Source organism: Lepidothrix coronata, unplaced genomic scaffold (assembly GCF_001604755.1).
Source record: "Lepidothrix coronata isolate B3197 unplaced genomic scaffold, Lepidothrix_coronata-1.0 Scaffold69, whole genome shotgun sequence".
NCBI classification, from domain to species: domain Eukaryota; kingdom Metazoa; phylum Chordata; class Aves; order Passeriformes; family Pipridae; genus Lepidothrix; species Lepidothrix coronata.
Genome location: NW_016690249.1, coordinates 4277075 through 4297025, shown reverse-complemented (window position 1 = coordinate 4297025; position 19951 = coordinate 4277075). Strand labels below are relative to the sequence as shown.

At 38.0% G+C, this 19951-nt stretch overlaps 1 protein-coding gene across 5 annotated transcripts; it reads left to right on the top strand.

Annotated features, from left to right (window-relative positions):
- The first annotated feature begins 921 nt into the window (after positions 1-921).
- On the top strand, positions 922-19115 carry SPG20 (spastic paraplegia 20 (Troyer syndrome)). Of its 5 annotated transcripts, XM_017818629.1 has the most exons (10): positions 922-966; positions 5927-6759; positions 7928-8125; positions 9138-9242; positions 10940-11069; positions 11856-12050; positions 13006-13164; positions 13239-13329; positions 14333-14391; positions 16382-19115. In XM_017818629.1, the coding sequence occupies exons 2-9, from the start codon at positions 5929-5931 to the stop codon at positions 14379-14381; spliced, it is 1758 nt and encodes a 585-aa protein (XP_017674118.1). In that variant the 5' UTR covers positions 922-966; positions 5927-5928; the 3' UTR covers positions 14382-14391; positions 16382-19115. The 5 variants fall into 5 exon arrangements, with proteins under 5 accessions (XP_017674118.1, XP_017674113.1, XP_017674117.1 ...); XM_017818624.1 differs by lacking the exon at positions 14333-14391; XM_017818626.1 differs by lacking the exons at positions 922-966; positions 14333-14391 and adding an exon at positions 1070-1129.
- Positions 19116-19951: the final 836 nt, after the last annotated feature.

Genomic DNA, 19951 nt, shown 5'->3' with positions numbered 1-19951 from the left:
GATAGCCATCTCCACCTTGTCCAGGCTGGGAAACGAGTTTCACCTTGAGACAGCCACCTCTGGAAACACGGCATCTTTCCAAACAATGCAGCTAGTCATTTTGGCACAATTAAAAGTAAAAGTCAAAATGAAATTTGAAAACGTGACATGAAAAGGGAGACTTTTAATCTTCAGAATGACAGCTTTTAGGGCTTATTTTTCCACTTTTAGATACTGGTATCAATTATTTAGCTAGAATTTGGGTATATGAGCTTTTATACACACATTCACAGACACAGCTAATGAGAGTTACAGCAAAGATGAAAAGACTACATGCAATCAAATTACTAATGCAATTTACCTCAAAGGCGAAGCCCCTTGCGCACTGAAAAACAATAGAAAAAACAATACTGGCTATCACTGGGGCTATACATTAGTTTTCAGTTTGACACATTAGTGCTTGATGGTGGTGTGAGCCCCAAAAACCAGAAGACAAAAGAGACATTATCTTCCATGTTCCCAGAGAAATTAATTTATGGGGAAGTGAATCCAACATGCAGACATCTGTTTCTTCCAAACATTAAGAGCATTAAAAAAACTGTTTAATTATGGATACAGTATGAGACGCACTGCTTTCTAATTCTGCACTTTCAATTTTTCATTTTTAATCTTCTGTGTAGCCTGCCCCGCCCACCCCCCCCAAAAAAAAAAAAAAAAAACAACAAAACAACAACACAACAACAAGAAGAAACAGGATAAATTGTATAATTCAGTATTATTTATGAATTGTATAAAACGTCACTGCCAGACTTAGGAAGGCAATCCCGGTCGGTCACGAAGGGGCTCTCCCCTCGGTGCCAGGCCCCGCGCCCTCCGCCAGGCCCTGGGTGACGCCACAGCCGCGGCCCCGCCCGCTGCCGCCTGACCCGGGAGGCGGTGGCGCAGGCGGGGCTCGCTCGGCTCGGCTCGGCGGCGGGGCCCGGCTCGGTGAGCGCGGCCGAGGGGCTGGTTGCCTCCGGGGGCCCGTGGACACGGGCGCTGGTTCAGCTGGGGCGGACGGAGGGCGGCGGGACGGGCACGGAGCAGGCCAGGGCAGGGCAGCCGCGGGGAGCCCAGCGGGGCGGCCGGGAGAGCGGCGGGCAGGCAGGTGGTAAGTGGGAGGGAGGGTCGGGGAGAGGCGTGATCAGGGCAGGTTGAAGTAGCCATGATGATAAATAATGTATTGAGTGTCTCCTTATGGACGCGAGAGGTTATTTGTCAGAATACTTTGTATAACTGCTCCTTGTATTTTGTCTTTTTCTTTTAAAGGATTCGTGTTAGATAGTTTTGAGTTGTCTGAATGTGTAGAAATGTTGGCAGTGATCAGAAACTGGCTGGCACGCAGCTAATGAAAAAGTATTAAATAGCATCTTATGTAATACTGAATTTTCCATGATGACCTTGAAATCTTTGGCCACGGAATGGTAGGCAATGTTTTTGTAAGTCGGTGTTCTGAACGATGTCTGTGTTGGGCATTATCTGCCGGACTGGTTTTTCAGTTTCCCTTTTAGAGAAGTGCCAAGTAGCCTAAAAGCTCTGCGTTGAAAGCATGTGATGGAGATACAGACCAAGGAGTCGGGAAGGAAGTTCAATTACTTGGATATAAACAGCTTGAGACAGCAGTAGTACTGAGAAGAGGAAAGTTAGACCTGCTGGCTGGGTGAATGTAGGTACTGGGATACCAACCTGAGGTGTAGGTTGAAATGTCAGAGGACGAGAGTTTCCTGAAGTATCTGGTAATTTTGAGAGTAAGAATTACTGTCGTATATCAGATCACTGACTTTCTCTGTTGTCTAGTCTGTGATATCATCTAGCCCTAGGTGCTTAAAAACTAGCTGTAGGCCAGCACTTAGTGAAAAATTTAAGGGCTTCTTAATTTAAATAAACTAAAAACATGAAAAGGTAAATTTATCAGCTAGTACCTGGCTTGTATTGTTTTAAATTCCACATAACATTTATTCTAATTCAGTTTGTTCTTTAAATTCTTGAAAATTACTAATACTTTCTTAATTGCTCCTTCTCTACAGAAATAAGGCTTAAACAGTTCTATCTGCATGGTAGTTCTCCTGAGTGGCTGATAGAAAACAGCTGACAAATAGGAAAAGCTCTTGCATTAAGGGTGGTATTTTTTTTGTTTGTTTGTTTTGCATTTTCCTCCCCTATACCTCCCATGTTTCAAAAGTAGTGAGTTGTAAAGAATGTCTTACCTCTGTCAAGTCAGGATGTTTAATCCTCTCAAGTCTTAGGCTTCATGTTTACCTTGTGCCACTTTTTAATGAAGTGGGTTTTGCTGCTTCAGAGGAAGGATGGTTATCCAGATAGTTGAGATGCTTACAATATCAAACTCAAGTTTCCCTGTTGCACTGTAGCCTCCTTTGGTCAAGACATTTAAAACCACAGAGTATATCTGGACTGATAAAAGAAAAAGGGCTATGGAATGAGCTCAAGCGCTGGATTGATCTGTGATTATCTACAATGCCCATTAGCTCTTTTCTTAGCTCAGTTTTGGACCTGCTTTCTCCAAGACAAGTTCCTCTAAATCTTATTTTGCACTAAGTAGTACAGATCTGGGCTGATCTGAACTGGCCACAGGACCAAAGGTTGGCTTGGAGTGCTCTCATATGCACTTTGCTTTACAAGAGAGGAAATGGATACTTTATTGTACAGAAATGGATTACAGAAAAATACTAAAACATGCAGGACACTTAAATGCTATATTAAGTTCATACATTGAAAATAGTAATGATAGGATATTCCTTGCATATGATCAGATTGCTACTTCAGTGTTCTGTTTCAGAGAATATTTATTGTTGTGTTGTGAGGGAGCAAGTAAGTATGCTTATTTTATCCCATCCATTACTTTGTATTAGTTTTAATAAGTTACTGAGAATGAAATTCGATTCTTTGGGCTTTTAGTCATGTTGTGTTTAACTTAAAATGTGAATTCCTTCCTCCATTTCCAAGTGCTTTGCCACCCAAATGCATAATTTGGTAGTAACTACACTGCACATATACTGCGAATTTGGGATGTTTCTGACAATCAGAGATGAGTTGCAACAATCCCACTTTTCCAAGTCGCTGAGCCAGCTTTTGTACCTCCGCTGTGCACTAGTGCTGTGTGGACACTGATCGTGCTGACATCTCTGTTTTCTTACAGACCTTTTCTGGTGTTAATAAAGACTGAGCTTTAGCAAGAACAGTGCTGCTGACAGTATGACAAGTGTACAATGAATAGTAAATTAATTAACTATTCAGTTGAAATGTAGCTCTGACTTCAGGATTTTACTTGATGTCTCTTCTTGTTATAAAAGAATTATTTGAAATCTGTAAATTATCTTCGCTTTAGCCTCCCCCAGAATAAACAAATCAATATACATTGTTTACTTGAAGTCTTAAGAAAGGACTTATGCACAATTGGGTATACAGGCACTAAAAGTCTCAAATCACTAAATTTTGCTTATATAGAAGTAACTGTGATGATAGATAAAACGTGCCTTTCTCCGTTTTCTAAACATTTTCTGTGTTTGCCTACCTACAATTCTCAAATCAGAGGTCTTTGATGTTAAATTTTTTTCACCTTTATGCTCTTCTTGAAAAGTGGATTTTTCAGTAGTAAATGCAAGCATTGACATAAGATGATATAGTTGCCAGGGTTCTTTTGCTCCAAATAATTCAGTTACACATGTCTAAATGGTTCATGTATAGATCATAAAATATATTGCATTATTAAGTATAATCTTTTGTGTAAGGACCAAGCTATATTCACAAACTCGTGAGGGTTCTTTCCAATTATTTTTATTAGAATTGTTTGCTGTCGTGCTTGTCAGAAGCATGCTTATAAATTCAAAACTTGATGTCCTTGGAGGTTATTAAATATACACTTTTGCCAGTGTATAAATCAAAGATGCTGAGCCTGTTGGCAGTAACTGACTGTAATCAATTGGAAAAATCTCCTACAGCCCAAGATTCATTTTTCTGCTACGTGATGGGGAACGAACAGTGAGCATAGTGGCTTGAGTCACTGCTGATCTGCTCCATGTGGGTTGCCTTCTCAGGCTGTCCTTGTCGTATTCTTAGCTATGTCTGTCTGTCATTGGACTGAAACCACACATCTTGTCTTTTGCATGAAATCGGATCCTGTCACATCATGAGAACAGATGCGTTCCAGATGACATGGCATTTCTGTTGTGTGATGCAGATGCATCAGTCATATAAGTGCTGTCTGCATTTTGATTATAAAGGGTGTGGGAGTAGAGCGCAGCATTTCATCTTTGCCTCTTTAAAAATCTTTTAATGACCTGCACTTCCTAAATTTGTCTGGATTTGTTGGACTAGAGGAAAGATATTTTCCAGATTTTATATATATATGTATATATATATTTTTTTTTTTTTTACTTAGTTGGTAATTAGACTAAAGCAAGAAGAGACATTAGATAAACTTAAAAGCAGGTACTATTTTGGGATTTTATTAAAAGTTTGGATTTCAATAATTCTTTTTTTCTTTACTGATTTACTTCCTTCTTTTCATCCATTATATTTGTGGAGACTAATCCAATCTCTTAGCCTTTGTTGTATTAGCTTGGTAAGCCAAACCTACGTCTCTCTAGGGAAAAGTGATCGATTCATCCGGAAAAAATCAGTAACTTTCTGCACACCTCTTCCTGTTCCGGCGCAGCTTCCTTGAGTGTGACTCAGAGTTGTGTGAGTTCTCACCAGAGCTGCACACAGGGGCATTAGTGCTTCTGTATGTGCAATGGCAGTGTTTTTATTTTTGCACCTGGATTTTACTTACCCCCAATGTTTTGTGTAGCTTGATATTGTGATTGACAGATGTCTCCTTTCTTTCATCCATCTTACACAGAGAATAATGGTTTTGCTTGAAAATATATGCTCTTTAATTTTTATATAGTATCACATTTTTGTTGTTCATGGTACAGTCTTTTCTAGTATAATTACCTGATTTTTCTGAATTGACAATGCCTCTCATGGCTGCCAGCAAAAAACTAGATCACTGGCATTTTTTTACATTGTATGTTGTAAGCACTATCTTAGTCCAAGAATGATTTATATTTTCTGCATTTGGCCAAGACTGAGAATCTGCATACCATTAAAACAATGATTTTACACAGTTTAGAATTCAAATAAACCTACCATATTCTTTTCTGCCCTTCAGTTGTTGAAATATATGAGGCAGTTTGAGGAATACATTCCAAAACAGACCTAGAACCTGCAACCTTTTGTACATTTTGGTACTTTCAATTATTTTTCACCTGGGGAGCAAGGAGTGTAAAACAAATTGTCTTTTCTTACTCTATAAACACTGTAAAGGAAATAAGTAATTCCCTGTTTTCATTCTGTAAAGCACAGCTTTAACTGTTCAAAGTATTTCCCAGTTCTGTGTATTGATGTTAGCTGAAGTTGATCAAGATTTGTTTAAATATGTTGAGTGCTTTCTCTTAAATTATTCAAATAGAAATGTACTGTTTGTTAGTTCAGCCTTTATTTAAATAGACAAAATGTTAACTGAATTTTTTAATACCTTAGAGATGTTTTTGGAAAAGTTAAATTTTTTAAGTTATTTGTTTACTCCTCTGTTTGCTACTGATCTTTAAGATGAAAGTTTTAATATCAGGCATGTCCATGTTCTTCTGATGTTTAACTTTTAAGAAATAAATGTCTTTGATGTAACTAGATTTGATGGTTGTAGATTCCTTGCTGTCTTGGAATCATGTCAATGTGAATGTTATTAGGAGATAACCATAATATATCAGATGCTGTCCCAATCAAACAGATAGATTTCTGCTAATACATGCAGTATGGTTATCATTAAGAAGACATTTTATTCTAAGGTAAACATCGTTTGGCTTTATTGATGAATATTTTTATTGATTTTTATTTCATTTTGCAGTAATGGAACAACTGCAGGATCCAGTTATGCAAGAAGATGCAAATATTAAAGCTATTAATGAAGAGTACAGGAAAGCCTTTATTTTTATCAATAAAGGACTGAATACAGATGAACTGGGTCAGAAGGAAGAGGCAAGAAGTTACTATAAGAAAGGGCTTGACCACTTACTCCGAGGAGTTAGCATTCCATCAGAGGGTCCTGCATGTGTAGGGTCCCAGTGGGAGTCTGCCAGGCAAATGCAGCAGAAGATGAGGGAGACCCTGCAAAATGTTCGTGCTCGACTCAGCGGTCTAGAGCAAAACACCCCACCTGTAGGACCAAGTCCTGCTACGATGGATGCCCCTCCTGGGGTGCCCAAGTTATATCCATCCATTCCTTCCAAAGAAAAGCCAGAAAGACCACCTGCCCCTAATTCTCTGTTTGCACCAAGTCAACCATCCGCAGCAGATGGAGGTGTTGCAGCTGTGAGCCAGGGTCAAATTCCAGCTATGAGTCCATCCTCTGGAAAACCTCTCTGTCTGCCAAATGAAGCACCTCCTGCCTATACTCCTCAAGCTACCAATGGCCATTTTACTGTGTCTTATGGCACAGACTCTGGGGAGTTTTCTTCTGTAGGTGAGGACTATTACAACAAGTGTACTCAGCCACCTCCCCTGGAAAACCTGGGAGTGGATGCAGACGAGCTGATCTTGATTCCCCAAGGAGTACAGATATTTTTTGTGACTCCTGATGGGCAGGTTAGTGCTCCTTCATATCCTGGATATCTACGCATTGTGAAGTTCTTGGATACAGATAGTGAAGCAGCTCAGAATCGTCCACCTGCATTTCTTCAGGTAACAGGAAAATAACTTTCGCCTTTAATTAAAATTTCAAGAACTGTCATAAAACTCTTAACAGGAAATCTTCCTAAGTTCTTGCTCTTCAAAGCCTAAATATCTTTGTGATAATATGAAGAATGTTATAGATGTTGCAGAAATGGTTTTGTGCAAGTATACACTTTTATGACTTTTTCTGTGAAAAGTACCTCTGTGTCTTCCCAAGATTGTCAAGTGCTGACTGTTCTGGTGAATCCCAGTTTCTAAAAGAGTTGACTGAATGCATCTTTTTATTTCATAAAATTAACTTCTCTTCCTTCACGTAGAGAAGACATGTTGATTCACCTACTGTAACATGTCAGTGTCAAATGGGCTTGCAAACTACCCACTTCATTCTCATTTAGTGATAAGGTACTGAAGTTAAGGCGACAGATAATTTGGAATTTGAGGGCCCATGTTAGTACAGATTCTGAACTACAAATAAAAAAGATGCATTATCTGTATTTTTTCAGTCCTTGCTTGCTTTATGTGGGCATGTTCTGTAATGAACATTGTGGATTCTGACTTTGGATCTCCTTGTGTTTGCTAAGATTGGCTCTTGGAAGTCTCATACAGAAAAAATACTTCCTGGTTTTGAGTCTGCTGGTTCAGCTCCACCTATGTTAGCAGTCTTCAGCAGTAGGCCAGCGACAGCCATACATTTTATTTATCCTATCATATAAACCTGCCCTGAGTTCTACAGGATGGTACAGGCACTGTGAATCCTGACTTGTTTGGCAGTTTTTTTCATTGACTTCTATACCTCAAGAGTAGACTTCAGTTAAGAGGTTACCAGCCTGAATTACAGTCCTGTGAAAATTAATATTTTCTCTATATTAGACTGTCGGAACTAATGAAGAGTTGTATTTCCAGAGTCATGTGGGTTGTAGTTTTTTGGGATTGTTTTTCTTTTTTTTGTTTTCAAAAGATGGCATAAGGCTTTTTATTTTTCATCGTAGAATCATAAAAATAGTTTGGGTTGGAAGGAACCTTAAAGATCATCTAATTCCAACACCCCTGCCATCAGCAGGGAACCTTTCACTAGAAACTTTATGGAAAATCAAGTTTGTGGTGCTTATCACTATGCTCTGTCTGTCTTTCTTTTTAAAAGCATCTTTTAATTCCTTCATGTACTTGTCTTTTCTAGGTTTGTGACTGGTTGTATCCTCTAATGTGTAACCAGTCTCCTGTTCTGTGCTGCAGTACTGGAGTCTACATGTTCCCTGACACAATGTCCCAGATACCAGGGTCCTATGTAGGAGTAGTGCTTTCTTCAGAACTTCCAGCAGCTGACAGAGAGCTGTTCGAGGATCTCTTAAAACAGATGTCTGACCTTCGAATCCAGGTAAATTTCTGAGGTGCCTCTTTATACCAATAAGGAAAGGTATAAGTCATCAATATATTCTCATATTTACATTTAGTTGTGTAAAACTGCAAATTTTTGTGTCTTGCTTAGTAAACTGACCAGTGAGAAATAGATAAAGGAGGCCAAAATTAAGCAGCTGTGTAATAAAACCGTAGATCCTGTGACGTGGGAGTACAGAATTTCTAAAATACTGATTTGTAAGCACAGACCATAGTTTGAGACCATTTTTTATATTTTCTCTATTTTTCCAAGAGAGGACATAGAACCCAAAATAAAATTTGGGGTTCAGGAGAAAGCATGTTTTTCCCTGTGTGCGCACACACACATGCACACAAATTATGATGGATGATACCATTCTTGGAATATGGTGCCTAAATGTGTTTACAGTTCAAAAATGGTAAGCTGCCTCAGAGAAGATCTGTGAAAATAGTGTGTACTTCAAAAATCTGCCTCAAATAGGATCTCAGATAAATCTGGTGCCTTATTGCAGTAAGATATTGACAGGTAGAGAAAACAGGGAGAAAACCCCATAATCTAACAAAGGTGCGATAACATACAGTGACTGCAAACAAGGTGCAAAATGTTATTGTAAGAGTACTGGAGCACCATTTCAGGAAGAGTGGTAATCCATAACTACTTAAGAGCTCATAGCAAGATTATGTGTTTTCATGAAAGAGAGAATTTTGTTGAATCAACCAAGAGTTGAATGCAGTGATGATGGACCAGTTTGGAGCATGCCATGAGGGTGGAGTTCTGTTATGGTATAAATCCTATCGAGTTCAGCAGGAAATTTCACTAGCACAGGTGGCCACTAATTTTTACTTAAAAGGGGAAAGTACTGCAGAATTATGGGCTATTTCAGTGCAGGACTCAATGGATAAAATGCTGTCATTTTTCCTGCGTAGTACGGGTTCAAATTTGATATCTCATTAGCTCCTTATTGTCCTAAAACTCCGTGTTTTTGTTAATGTTCCCTGATACGATGTCACAGGTGCCAGGATCCCATGAGAGATTAGGGTTATCTTCAGAGCTCCCAGCAACTGAGAGAGCACATTTTGAAGATAAATTTAAACAGATGTCTGGCCACAAAGTCCAGGTAAACACCAGGACAGCGATTCCAAAATTTATAGTAAACAAAATAAAATAGTCACTGGAATGCATGTTAGAACAGCTGATTTGACTGACAGCAGCAATGTATGCTGTGTTCTGTGGCTGGTTTTTTGTTGGGTCGTTTTGGCTTTTTGGTTTTTTTGCTTTGGTTGGTTGTTTTTTGTTAAGAGCAATTGCAGTTACTGCAGCCTACCACATTTTTCAAGTCAGCATATTTCAGGAGTTTTGAAAACTGTGATATAGCACAAATATTTCAAAGCCTAGTCTGATAGCCATTTAATGTGTCTGTTTTACATGGTATTCATGAGGATCTAGTTGACAACTATATTTAATATAATTATAGTAGTGAGTCACCTGTCTTATTAGAGAATCCATTTCTGTTCCTTAGTATAGTCCTCAGAAGTCTTGTTGACAGTTTTTCTACATAGTGACCCAAACTGTGGTGTAACTAAATAACATCTGGAACATAGTCTGGGTCTTTTAATTGTTTATTTGTTTGGTTGGTTTTTACCTATATCTCTTTATTGAGGTAATTTGGTCACATGCTGAAAACGTTTCTTGAACACAACATTTCACACTGCTGTCAAGCAGTAATTGTGATATGTTAACCTTCTGGGTAGCAACCTTCTAAGTTTTAGTGTACTCTTTTCTGTTAATGTTGGTTTGGTTTTGTTTTACTGCAGCAGTCAGCTATGGGCAATAGCCTGCCTTTATGTACAGTAAATGTTTCAGGGGAATTCCATGTAATAGCAAATATTCTATATTGTGTATTCTGTTCTGCCAATGGGTTTAATCTAAACAAAAACTTCTTTTCTTTCTATCTGTCATTAACTAGCAGTGTTTTCAATCTTTGAAATGGTTTGGGTTTTCATTTACTTTTACATTGGAAAAGTTCTAAAAATCGAATCTTAAAAACCTAGATCTATTACAATTTTTTTGCTTTCTGTAATTAAAGTTTCATTGTATGTTGTCTGTGATATGTGTAAAGTGATGTTACACTTTTTAGAAACACTAAATGGCCTGTGTTGGTGGTTGCTGTGTTTGAATGATTAACATCTACTCCAGAAACTGTAGTGTTTGACACGAAATCACACAGAACCTGTCCACCCGGCTTTAAATAGGGAGCAGTATCATGCACAGCATTGTGTGTGCCTTGGCTGTGCCAGTCTGCAAAAGCATAAACAGCACACAGCATGAATAATGTCCTTTATTTTTTAATTTGGGAGGAAAGGATGAGGAAAAAAAACAATCAGGACAGCTGCATTCCCTTAGTGCAGCTGGATTCTCTGACCAAAGACTGCAGTTCTTATGCTGAATAACAACAAAGTGGACTTCTCTCTAAGATAAAAATGATAGATGGGCAAGTCTCTTATCTGTTTTGCTAGTGATCTTGTACTGTAAATTTTTCCTACTCAGCTCCTTGACCATATGTCTATATTGGCAAGCAAATCTTTTCATTGTAGCTGGATGAAGAAAGTGTAGGAAAAATGCTGACCTATCTGATAAGCTTTTCTGGATGTGTAGCATTTTGGTTCAAAAGTAATTGCATCTTAAATTTCCCTTGAGTTTCTCCACACTTCCCCAAGGCATGCACAACATTAATATTATTTGATAATGGATGTTGTATGATCCTGATGATAAACTGCGAAGTAGATTCTCAAACGTTTTGCTTTCACTTGTCAGCCTTCAGAAGCCTCTAGTGATGCAGTTAACTTGCCTCAGACTGTACATATCCAACCACAACCTGAAGGAGCAGAAAGTCAGAAAGAGTTACCAGAGTGGAGTGAGAAGGTTGCCCATGGTATCTTGTCAGGTACTGTTGTAATAAGAGCACTGTGTTGAATATAAACCTCTGTGAGTGACATTTAAACAGTATTTTCAACTAAGTGCATGTGTGTTGGTAGAAGCTGAGTGGTCAGAAGTAGTTGTTCACTAGTTCCAGTTGTGGTCATCTAAAGGATGCCTTGATGAGCTTTATAAAAACAGTGCAGAATATATATCCATTGCCAACAGTCTTGTTCATTGCAAATCAATCTGGCTCCTCATGTGACACTGTTAGGATATCACCCCCTGTGACTCAGACCATTGTGACAGAACAATTTTACCCGTGTATGAGCAGTTATATTACAGCAGGCACCTGTTCTGATTTCTGCAGATAAACATGTGGGTTTTTTTCCTCTTCAGTGCCTTTGGAATATACTAATGACCACCATCTGACTGTAATAAATATGAATCTTCAAGGAGGGCTAGAGGGTTTGGTTGCATGTTTTCGTGAGTGTTAATAGCATTGAGATGTGCCGTTCTATCACTTCTCACCTATCTGGGGTTTGGATATATGTTAAAAAAATTATTATCTGTATTAAGCTGACATTTGGATGAAGGCTGGCTGTATTAAATAAAATTAATTTCAAAAGCAGTGGTTTAGGAGCAGAAATTAATGTAGGAATTCATGCTGGACCATTCAGGGAAGAGTATAAATGCAGACTATGTAATCAGGACTGTTTCTAAAGTCAGTGTTGCAGAGGTAGAGGAGGGATAGCTGTAGGAATCGTAATGTGTAAAATTGTACATTCTAAGAAAAGCAATTTTTGCCTTTTAGGTGCATCTTGGGTAAGCTGGGGCCTAATGAAAGGAGCAGAATATACTGGTAAAGCTATTCACAAAGGAGCTTCTAAACTGCGAGAACACCTTCAACCAGAAGAAAAACCTGTGGAAGTCAATCCAACTGTAGCAAAGGGACTTCATGTAGCAAAACAGGCTACTGGAGGAGCTGTGAAAGTCAGCCAATTCTTAGGTAAAAATTTCCATCTCATAATATATATATTGTTTGCCTTAAATAATAAATACCTCGTAAAATGAGAGCTGGTTTCTCTAGCCAATTAACAGGTGGAGGAACTGACCTGATGAAATCCAGAGAACAGTAGTTTGTGCCTAGTTACCTCCTGGAACAGACATGCTTCAGGATTAGTATTTATTACTTGGCCTCGAGATATCTTTTTCATTCCTAAAACAATAGTGTGTATAGTCTTAAGTTTGACATGCTTTTGAAAGTTTTAGACAGTTAATTTGAATATTGTCTCTTTCTTTTCTTAAGTTGATAACCATGTATTTTAAAAGCTCTCTTGTCACTGTATGTATTTTTAAACTCATACACCTGAAACAAATCTGTTTGACTACATAAAAATTTCCAAATAGGAATGGTCTGGTGTTCAGAGGTGCTTGGCAACCCTAACAGCTCTCAGTAACTTCATTTCATTATTTAATTGCATATAATGTTCATATTTACTGTCTAGTGACTCAACCACGTTTTAAAGGAAATTGGGCTGGTTGTTATAAAACTACTTTGAAGAGCTGGAATGATTGTAAGAAAGTCTTCTACAGAAGACAAGTCAGGAAAGCAGCAGCTTGTTCTCTGTCTGCAAGTTGGGGATAACAAGGCAATGGAATCAGTTTCTTGAAATTTGAAGTGTGAGATGTGTATGTATTTCTTTTAAAGCACTTTTTAGCCATAAGACCAACCTTACTTGTTTCTTAATATCTGAAGCTGTGCAGAATCTGAAAAATAAGGTTGCTCTGTATCAGTTGGGTACTTAAGTGTGGATTAAAGTCTGTCTTTCAAATAAGCATATTTAAATAGAAGCAACACTTAAAACTTCAGTGAAGCTTTCTTCTAATTAGGAGTAAAGATTTTTAAGGAAAGATGTTCTGTGTTCTTACTAAATAATCTGCATGCCATTGTTTTATGGCAGTTGAAGGAGTATGTTCTATAGCGAGCTGTGTCGGAAGGGAGCTGGCTCCACATGTGAAGAAGCATGGCAGCAAATTAGTTCCAGAATCCCTTAAGAAAGATAAAGATGGCAAATCCACTTTTGATGGTGCTATGGTTGTAGCAGCAAGTGGAGTTCAAGGTAATAAAAATTCTTTATACTTTTTAAAATTGCATTATTTTCAAGTTGTGAACTCAAGCTGATCGTTTTTACAGGGTTTTCAACAGTGTGGCAAGGTTTAGAAAGTGCAGCGAAGTGCATTGCTAAAAGTGTTTCAACTGAGACTGTAAAAACTGTCAAATACAAGTAAGTTATATTTTTATTGATTTTATCTTCTATGGTACATTGTCATTCTGTTTGAATAATGGCAAAAAGGAGCTTGTGAAAGTGCAGGGAAACCATCTGAAATACCTGCTTTGCTATAATTCTGTAGCACATGATAAGGTGCTAAGTGCACACTAATGAGCATCTCCTGTAAGCAAAAATATGAAATGAGTGAACGACTGTGTGAAGTACTTTTTTAGCTCTCTTTTGTAGAAGTATTACAGCTTCAGGCTGTCACAAATAATGTTCAGATTTTTATCTTCGCTCTACAGTATAATGTCATTATGAAAAAAGTTACTAGTTTAAACCTCTTGGCTCTAATCCTGAATTTTTGCAAATTTAGCTAAAGTTAAGAAAAATGGAAGAACTTCATCTATCAGCAGGTCTGGCTATAGTGAGGAGGTACAAAAAAAAGAAAACTGTGTAAGGAAATCTAAGGCATAAATAGCGATAATAGAACAGCCTCAACTTGCAAAATACAGATGTTCTTAGAAAAAGATAGTGGGGGAAGAGGAAAAAAGTGACATTTGGGATTAAGATGATGTTTCTAAGCTGATGGAAAGATGAAAGCCGAGTGTGCGTACTGGAAGATGCTGTGGAGAAAAAGGGAATTGAAATAATTGTGAAAGATAGGAAATGCACCCCTCAAAAAAGTGCAGTAGGTTTAATAGAAAGTGAGGAGTAAGCCAAAGCATGTAGGTTAAATTGAACAGGTGATAATCACAGCAAAAGAGATATTAAAAAGGGTTGGCTGAAGGTGCATACAGGCTCCTAGCAGAAGGTAACAAGATAAATATCAGCATACAGTATTAAACAGATTGGTGTTCAGGGTTGTGTTGTGATGCATTTCAAATAGAAGGCCAGATAGTGAAGTTCTAGTCAGTGGTGCTTTACTGCTAATGTTTGTTTTCAGTAGGTAAGAATGTCAGGAGGTATTGTACTGGTACTCATTTCACATAAATTCAAATTAATGTTTTTGTTTTAGGTATAAAAACAGAAAATATGGAGATGAGCAGACAACAGACACTCAGTGAAAAACAATAAGTAATTAAATATTGCAGCTAATTGCAATACAATGGAAAATGATATTTAATCTTTAAAACCGATCTTTATAATTGTATTAAAATTCTACATAATCTCTCTTTTGGAAGCTGTTTTTTGTCACTGACAAAGATTTCTGCCATTCAAAATACCAGTGAATGAGCCAAATTCCCCTTAATGGAACAAAATTAAAGGAGCACTATCACAGTGTCTCTAAATCAAAAAAAAACTTGGCTAAAACTTAGCTACAATACATTTGGAATTATATAGAGATGCTCATCATTTGGATGTTAATCGGAATTGGGGGAAAACATAGCTTCAGAAGTAATATTTCAAGTCCTTTGCTACTGTCTTTTTTACAGACAATTTAAATCAATGCAGTATATAGCTGTGCACAACTTTTTTTCTTAAAAGAAAAAGTTAATTATGCAATTGAGACTGGCAAACTAAAAAATTAGTTATCAGACATTAAGAAGTTGTTAGTTTTACTGTACTGGATAAACTAGAGTCTTGCTTTAAATGAGGTTACCTGTTTTACTGATATTATATACTGGATTATGATGCTCCTGAGGTGAAAATAATTAATTAAATTGACAAATTCTGCACTTTGCTGTGAGATTAATTCTGTGATCTGCAGATCCACTGTTGGTGATTCAAGGCTGTTGCTCTATCAGAGAATTAAAAGCAAAACAAAAAAACCTACTAACTCTTTTTATTTGGTTTCATTCTTGGTTGACCAGCCATATGCTCTGGCTGCTGAACTGATAACATTATAGATTTTTGGATTCTTTGATATTCTGTGCTTCTCTCTGGCTTTATTTCGAGGTCCTCAAAGAATCTCTGGTCATGAAAAACATAGGGAAAAAGTAACTCTGCCAACTGCTGGAATTCTGATGCTGCCAGGAATACTTCCCTATGGCCTGGTTTGTCTGACTTCAGTGCTCTCTGGGGAAATGTCTGGCTGCCCAGAACAGTTGGAGTTACTGCTCTCACTGTATTCTTGTCCTCCTTCAGTACTCAACTCTCTGTACAGTTGAGTATATTAAGTAGTTAATATGACACTATGGGGCCCCTGATGGTCTAGTGGTTAGGGTGCAGCACTCTCACCGCTGCGACCCGGGTTAGATTCCCAGCCCCCCGGGCAGATGGAGCTCGTCAGCCCTGTAAGGCAATCCATCTAAGAGAAGGTCACTCTAAACAAACCTACGTCCTGGGGACCTCACTGCCACTGTCCAAGCTTGCTTGGCCCCGGCAGATGAACCTCAGGATTAAAGGGTGGGCTCAGTTCAGCGCACGCTGTGTCTCACCTAAAAAATCCACTGCGCAGGCTCGAAGGGTTAATGACCTTTCCCAAATCTTCGCTCGCGAAGACTGGCCATTATTATGACACTAATGACTTCGCCCTAAAGCATAAAGAAGCTGGACCCACACCCCATGGGAGACACCAAAGGTTTTTATCTCTTCATAATTTTCATAATAGCCTCCAGATAGCTTTGTCGAGCTTTTGGGGTTTTGTATGATGCAGTACTCCGGGTGGGGTCTCACCAGAGCAGAGTAGAGGAGCAGAATCACTGCCCTCAACTTGCTGGCCACATTGCTTTTGACGCAACCCAGGATACGGTTGGCTTTCTATATAGAGGGTATAGGAATATTATGTAAGGACTTGGAGGTTATTGCACTTCTCTCCCCTTCCCCTTCTTATGGTTCTATAGATAAGTCTTCTACTCTTCGACACTCGAGAGAAAAGAGGGAGAAAAACTGGAAGGTTTTTTGAGGAAAAAGGGCAGAAGCATATTGGTATTTTTAAAGGGTAATCCATCTGATAGAGCAGCAGCCCTTACTCAAATGGCTTTGTAATTTCTAATTTTATTCTTAAGAATTTCAGGTTCTGTGCTTATTATTTGTTCTTGGTAATGCCTAAACTTTCAAAAGAATTCCAGTGAAGATTAAAAAACTAAGTATACAAATCTACAAAACTGCTCTCTTTCTTTAGGTATGGAGAGGATGCTGGCCATGCTACAGATGACGCTATGAATTCTGCAATCAATGTTGGTGTGACAGCATTTAACATTGACAATATTGGTATCAAAGCTGTTGTAAAGAGAACTGCAAAGGAAACTGGCCATGCTGTGCTAGATGAATATAAAGTATTGGATAATGAGAAGAAGGGTAAAAAATGAAAGCAATTAAATATTTCTCAAAGCCTTACATTAGAGATGAAACTTCCTATTTACAAGTAACTGCATTGCTCATCTGCAATTGAACATAAATCACACTGTACTTTCCAAGCAACTGTTACTTAATTTGACATGAAAATATAAAAATAGGGAGAGCATTCGTAGAAGGAAAAATGAAAGTTGTCAACTCCTTGTTCTGTATTGAACAAGAATTTTAAACAACTGGATCAGGGCTTTAGGCAGCTGGAAGATTATGAGTTTGCAGTTCATATACTTGCCTCTGTAAGCACTTTTTCAAAATAATATATGGAATAATAGATTAATATAGTAATACTATTGTGAATATTTTTGTAACACTTTATAAAGAAGGTGGTGATACTGAAAAAGTAGGATTACTAATTCTGGAACAAGTAGAATTATTAGTTTTGGGTTTATAATGATCCTTGAGTTAGTTTTACTAACCTAGCCTTGTCTTATTTAATATGCATTACTAAAATAAGCATTGGGTTTCATTGTTTTATAGAGAATTTATCTTTTCAGCTACCAAACAGCTAATCTTATCCAAAGTTCATGTTAGGAGAAATGAAAGATGAACCTCAGGTAACTAGGCAGTTATTCCCTTTTAAACTTTTTTTTTTCATCCAGCATATAAGTAAACCAAAGATACCAAGCATTTCTTTTAAAAAACAGTATTTACAGATCTAGAAAAATGCATTTTCCACTTGACTCCATAAGGAATATACAAAGATTCTTTGAAATTCAGATTTTTATGTAGAGAGGAGAAGTATGTTTTTGCATAAATTATTTTTTTGTGAAAATATTCTGTAGAATGCACTAGGAACTTCTGTGCATTCTGTACTTTGCAGGCAATCCAGAAGGATTCAGATTATATATCATGGCCTCCTAATGGAAGACAGTATATATTTGAACAAATAGTTCTAACAGTCATCATCTTTATTCCATTAAATTCATAGTTGCACAAGGGTATGAAGTCTTTAAAAAGGGTACAAAGGCAAGCCCTTTTAATGGAGAGAGGTGTGTAGAATAGATGCAACTGTGTAGATTTGCAATCCTCTTTGTAGCCCAGTGTAAAATAACTCAGTATGTCAAATCCTTGAGATGCTTTGGCACCGCTACTTATTTAACAGTTCACTATTGAGTTTTAAACCTGCTACATATTCTAATATTGGCTGTACCTGCAACAAACAGAACGCCATCAATTTACAACTTATCTCCATTTCATGTAAATGGAGAAAATAACTAAATGGTTGTTAGCAAATGATATTTGTATCAGATTAAAAAAAACGCAGTAACAACTGTCTATTAAAATGGTAATAGGTGCACATTTTGTGGTAGCTGCTGTAGGGTGAGAAATAGGAAACACAAGGATCTAACCACTTGAAGTCTAACTTTGATTTATGGAAATAAAGATGAAATTAAAATTGGTTAATCTGTTCTTGACCTTTTTATGACAGGAAGCTTCTGTACGGATCAATGAGTGGAAAAACTAGGACTTTTGAAGTAATAAAATAACAGTACTGGGGTATGTCTTCAATACAAACAAGCTCATCAATTAAAATATTTCAAACTAAAAAAGTCCATCTAAAGTACACTGCAACAATTTCTGTTACTGTAGTCTGCCACTTGCCAGCATGCGTAACCAGTTATAGGCTACTAAAACTGCACACTAGCAAAAGCATTTTTGTTGCTATGAACTGCATTTACAATAGGGATGTATTATTTGGGTCTTCCTTCTCCCACTTTGGTTTTGTGTGTAGCTCATGCTCTTTTAAAACAACAGTTAAGATCAAGGTCTTCAAGAGACCAAGAGTAAAAAAAGATTTAAATGCCATCGGTATCAGGCAAGCATTGTTGTCCTGCTCAATCTGCTGTTGTTCTGTTCATGTATACCCAGTCTTTCAAAATAGTATTTATCTACTTTGAGACTTTCTTTAATGATGCCTACCCCATTTTAAAGTTTGTAAAGTGATACATCCATGATCTTCCCTTTTACATTGTTCCAAAATTTAGTTAATTCTCACAGCTGAATATGATGCTACCAAACTTACTTTGCTTCAGCTGTCACTAGTTTGGCCCAGGGTAGCAAATCCATAGGCTTCTCCCCACTTCCTCTACCATATGCAAGAGTCTTCTCACATTCAGGGCCTTACCTCAGCTCTCCCTTTTATACACTAAGCTCCCTAAAGATCATATCTTAGGTTTGCTTTCTATTCACAGCTCGATTTTGTTTCTTTGGACACTGAACATCTTTTGATGTATGGCAATCCTAGAAGTCTTATAAGACTCCTTACTGTGTACTGCATGAACTACTACCCTATTCCTAATGTATTCCTATTTCCAAATTTATTCAAAGTCTTTTCTGCTATAATATTGATGTCGAATCTTGTCTTGGGAAGATTACTTTTAATGACCTTCAAGTCATTCTAAGCTACTGCTGTCTGTGGCATTTTCAGCATTCTGTAGGTATAAACCACTGTTTTTACCTCAAGTCTAAACCCTTGTATTTGAATAGATTGCCCTCGATTCCAAGAGTGGGTTGGTCTGTTTAATGCTGGTTTAAAACCAATTTACAACAGCTTATTTCTTAATGTTCCTTGACTGAATCTTAATCCTTTAAAAAGAATTGGTAAAAGTACCTTCCACTAAAACATGCTGACCAGCTTACCACAGAATGGTGTTGGAAGGGACTCCAGAGGTCTGTAATCCACCCTTCTTTGCAAAACAGGTCCAGCTGGAGCACAGTATTCTGCCAATTCTGCTCACATTTTGATTATCTCCAACAGTGAAGACTTTATGGCCCCTCTGGGCAACCTTTGCCCAGCTTGACTCTGGTAAAGGTAAATATTTCTCCCTTATACTAAGCCAAAGATTTTCATATGCGTTTTGGTGCATTGCCGCATATCCTTCCATAATGCACACTGGAGGAAAGTCTGACTTTTCAGTCTTCTTTACACTTTCCTCTTACATAGCTGTTTACAGCACTAAGATCTCCTTATGCCATCTCTTCTCCAGACTGAACATAGGCCACGTGTGCCTATGTTCCTGACTTAAGGCAACCCTTGGGAGTTCAAAGCTAAGCACTCCAGCATGTGGTCCCGTAAGTGCTGAACAGAGTGGAAGAACCATCTCCCCAGGCTCTTGGCCAAGCCCTTGCTGAGGTAGCCCAGGCTTGGCCTTGTTTGCTGCAAGGTCTTGCTGGCTCATGGCAGCTTGTTCACCAGAGACCCCTGTGTTTTCCTATGAAGCTGCATTCTGGTTACTGCCTCCAGCCTGTACTGATCCATGGGTTTTTCCCATCCCAGATATTGGGCTTCACATTTGTTTTTTGTTGAATTTCCTTAGGTTCCTTTCAGCAGCCTGTTTTT

What these genes read in the sequence shown, in the direction of transcription:
- SPG20 (XM_017818624.1), top strand. Translation starts at nt 5,929, where the DNA reads ATGGAACAACTGCAGGATCCAGTTATGCAAGAAGATGCAAATATTAAA. An exon ending in GTCCACCTGCATTTCTTCAG is followed by an intron (nt 6,760 to 7,927) that starts GTAACAGGAAAA and finishes TGTCTTTTCTAG; the next exon opens with GTTTGTGACTGGTTGTATCC. An exon ending in GTAAAAACTGTCAAATACAA is followed by an intron (nt 13,330 to 16,381) that starts GTAAGTTATATT and finishes CTCTTTCTTTAG; the next exon opens with GTATGGAGAGGATGCTGGCC.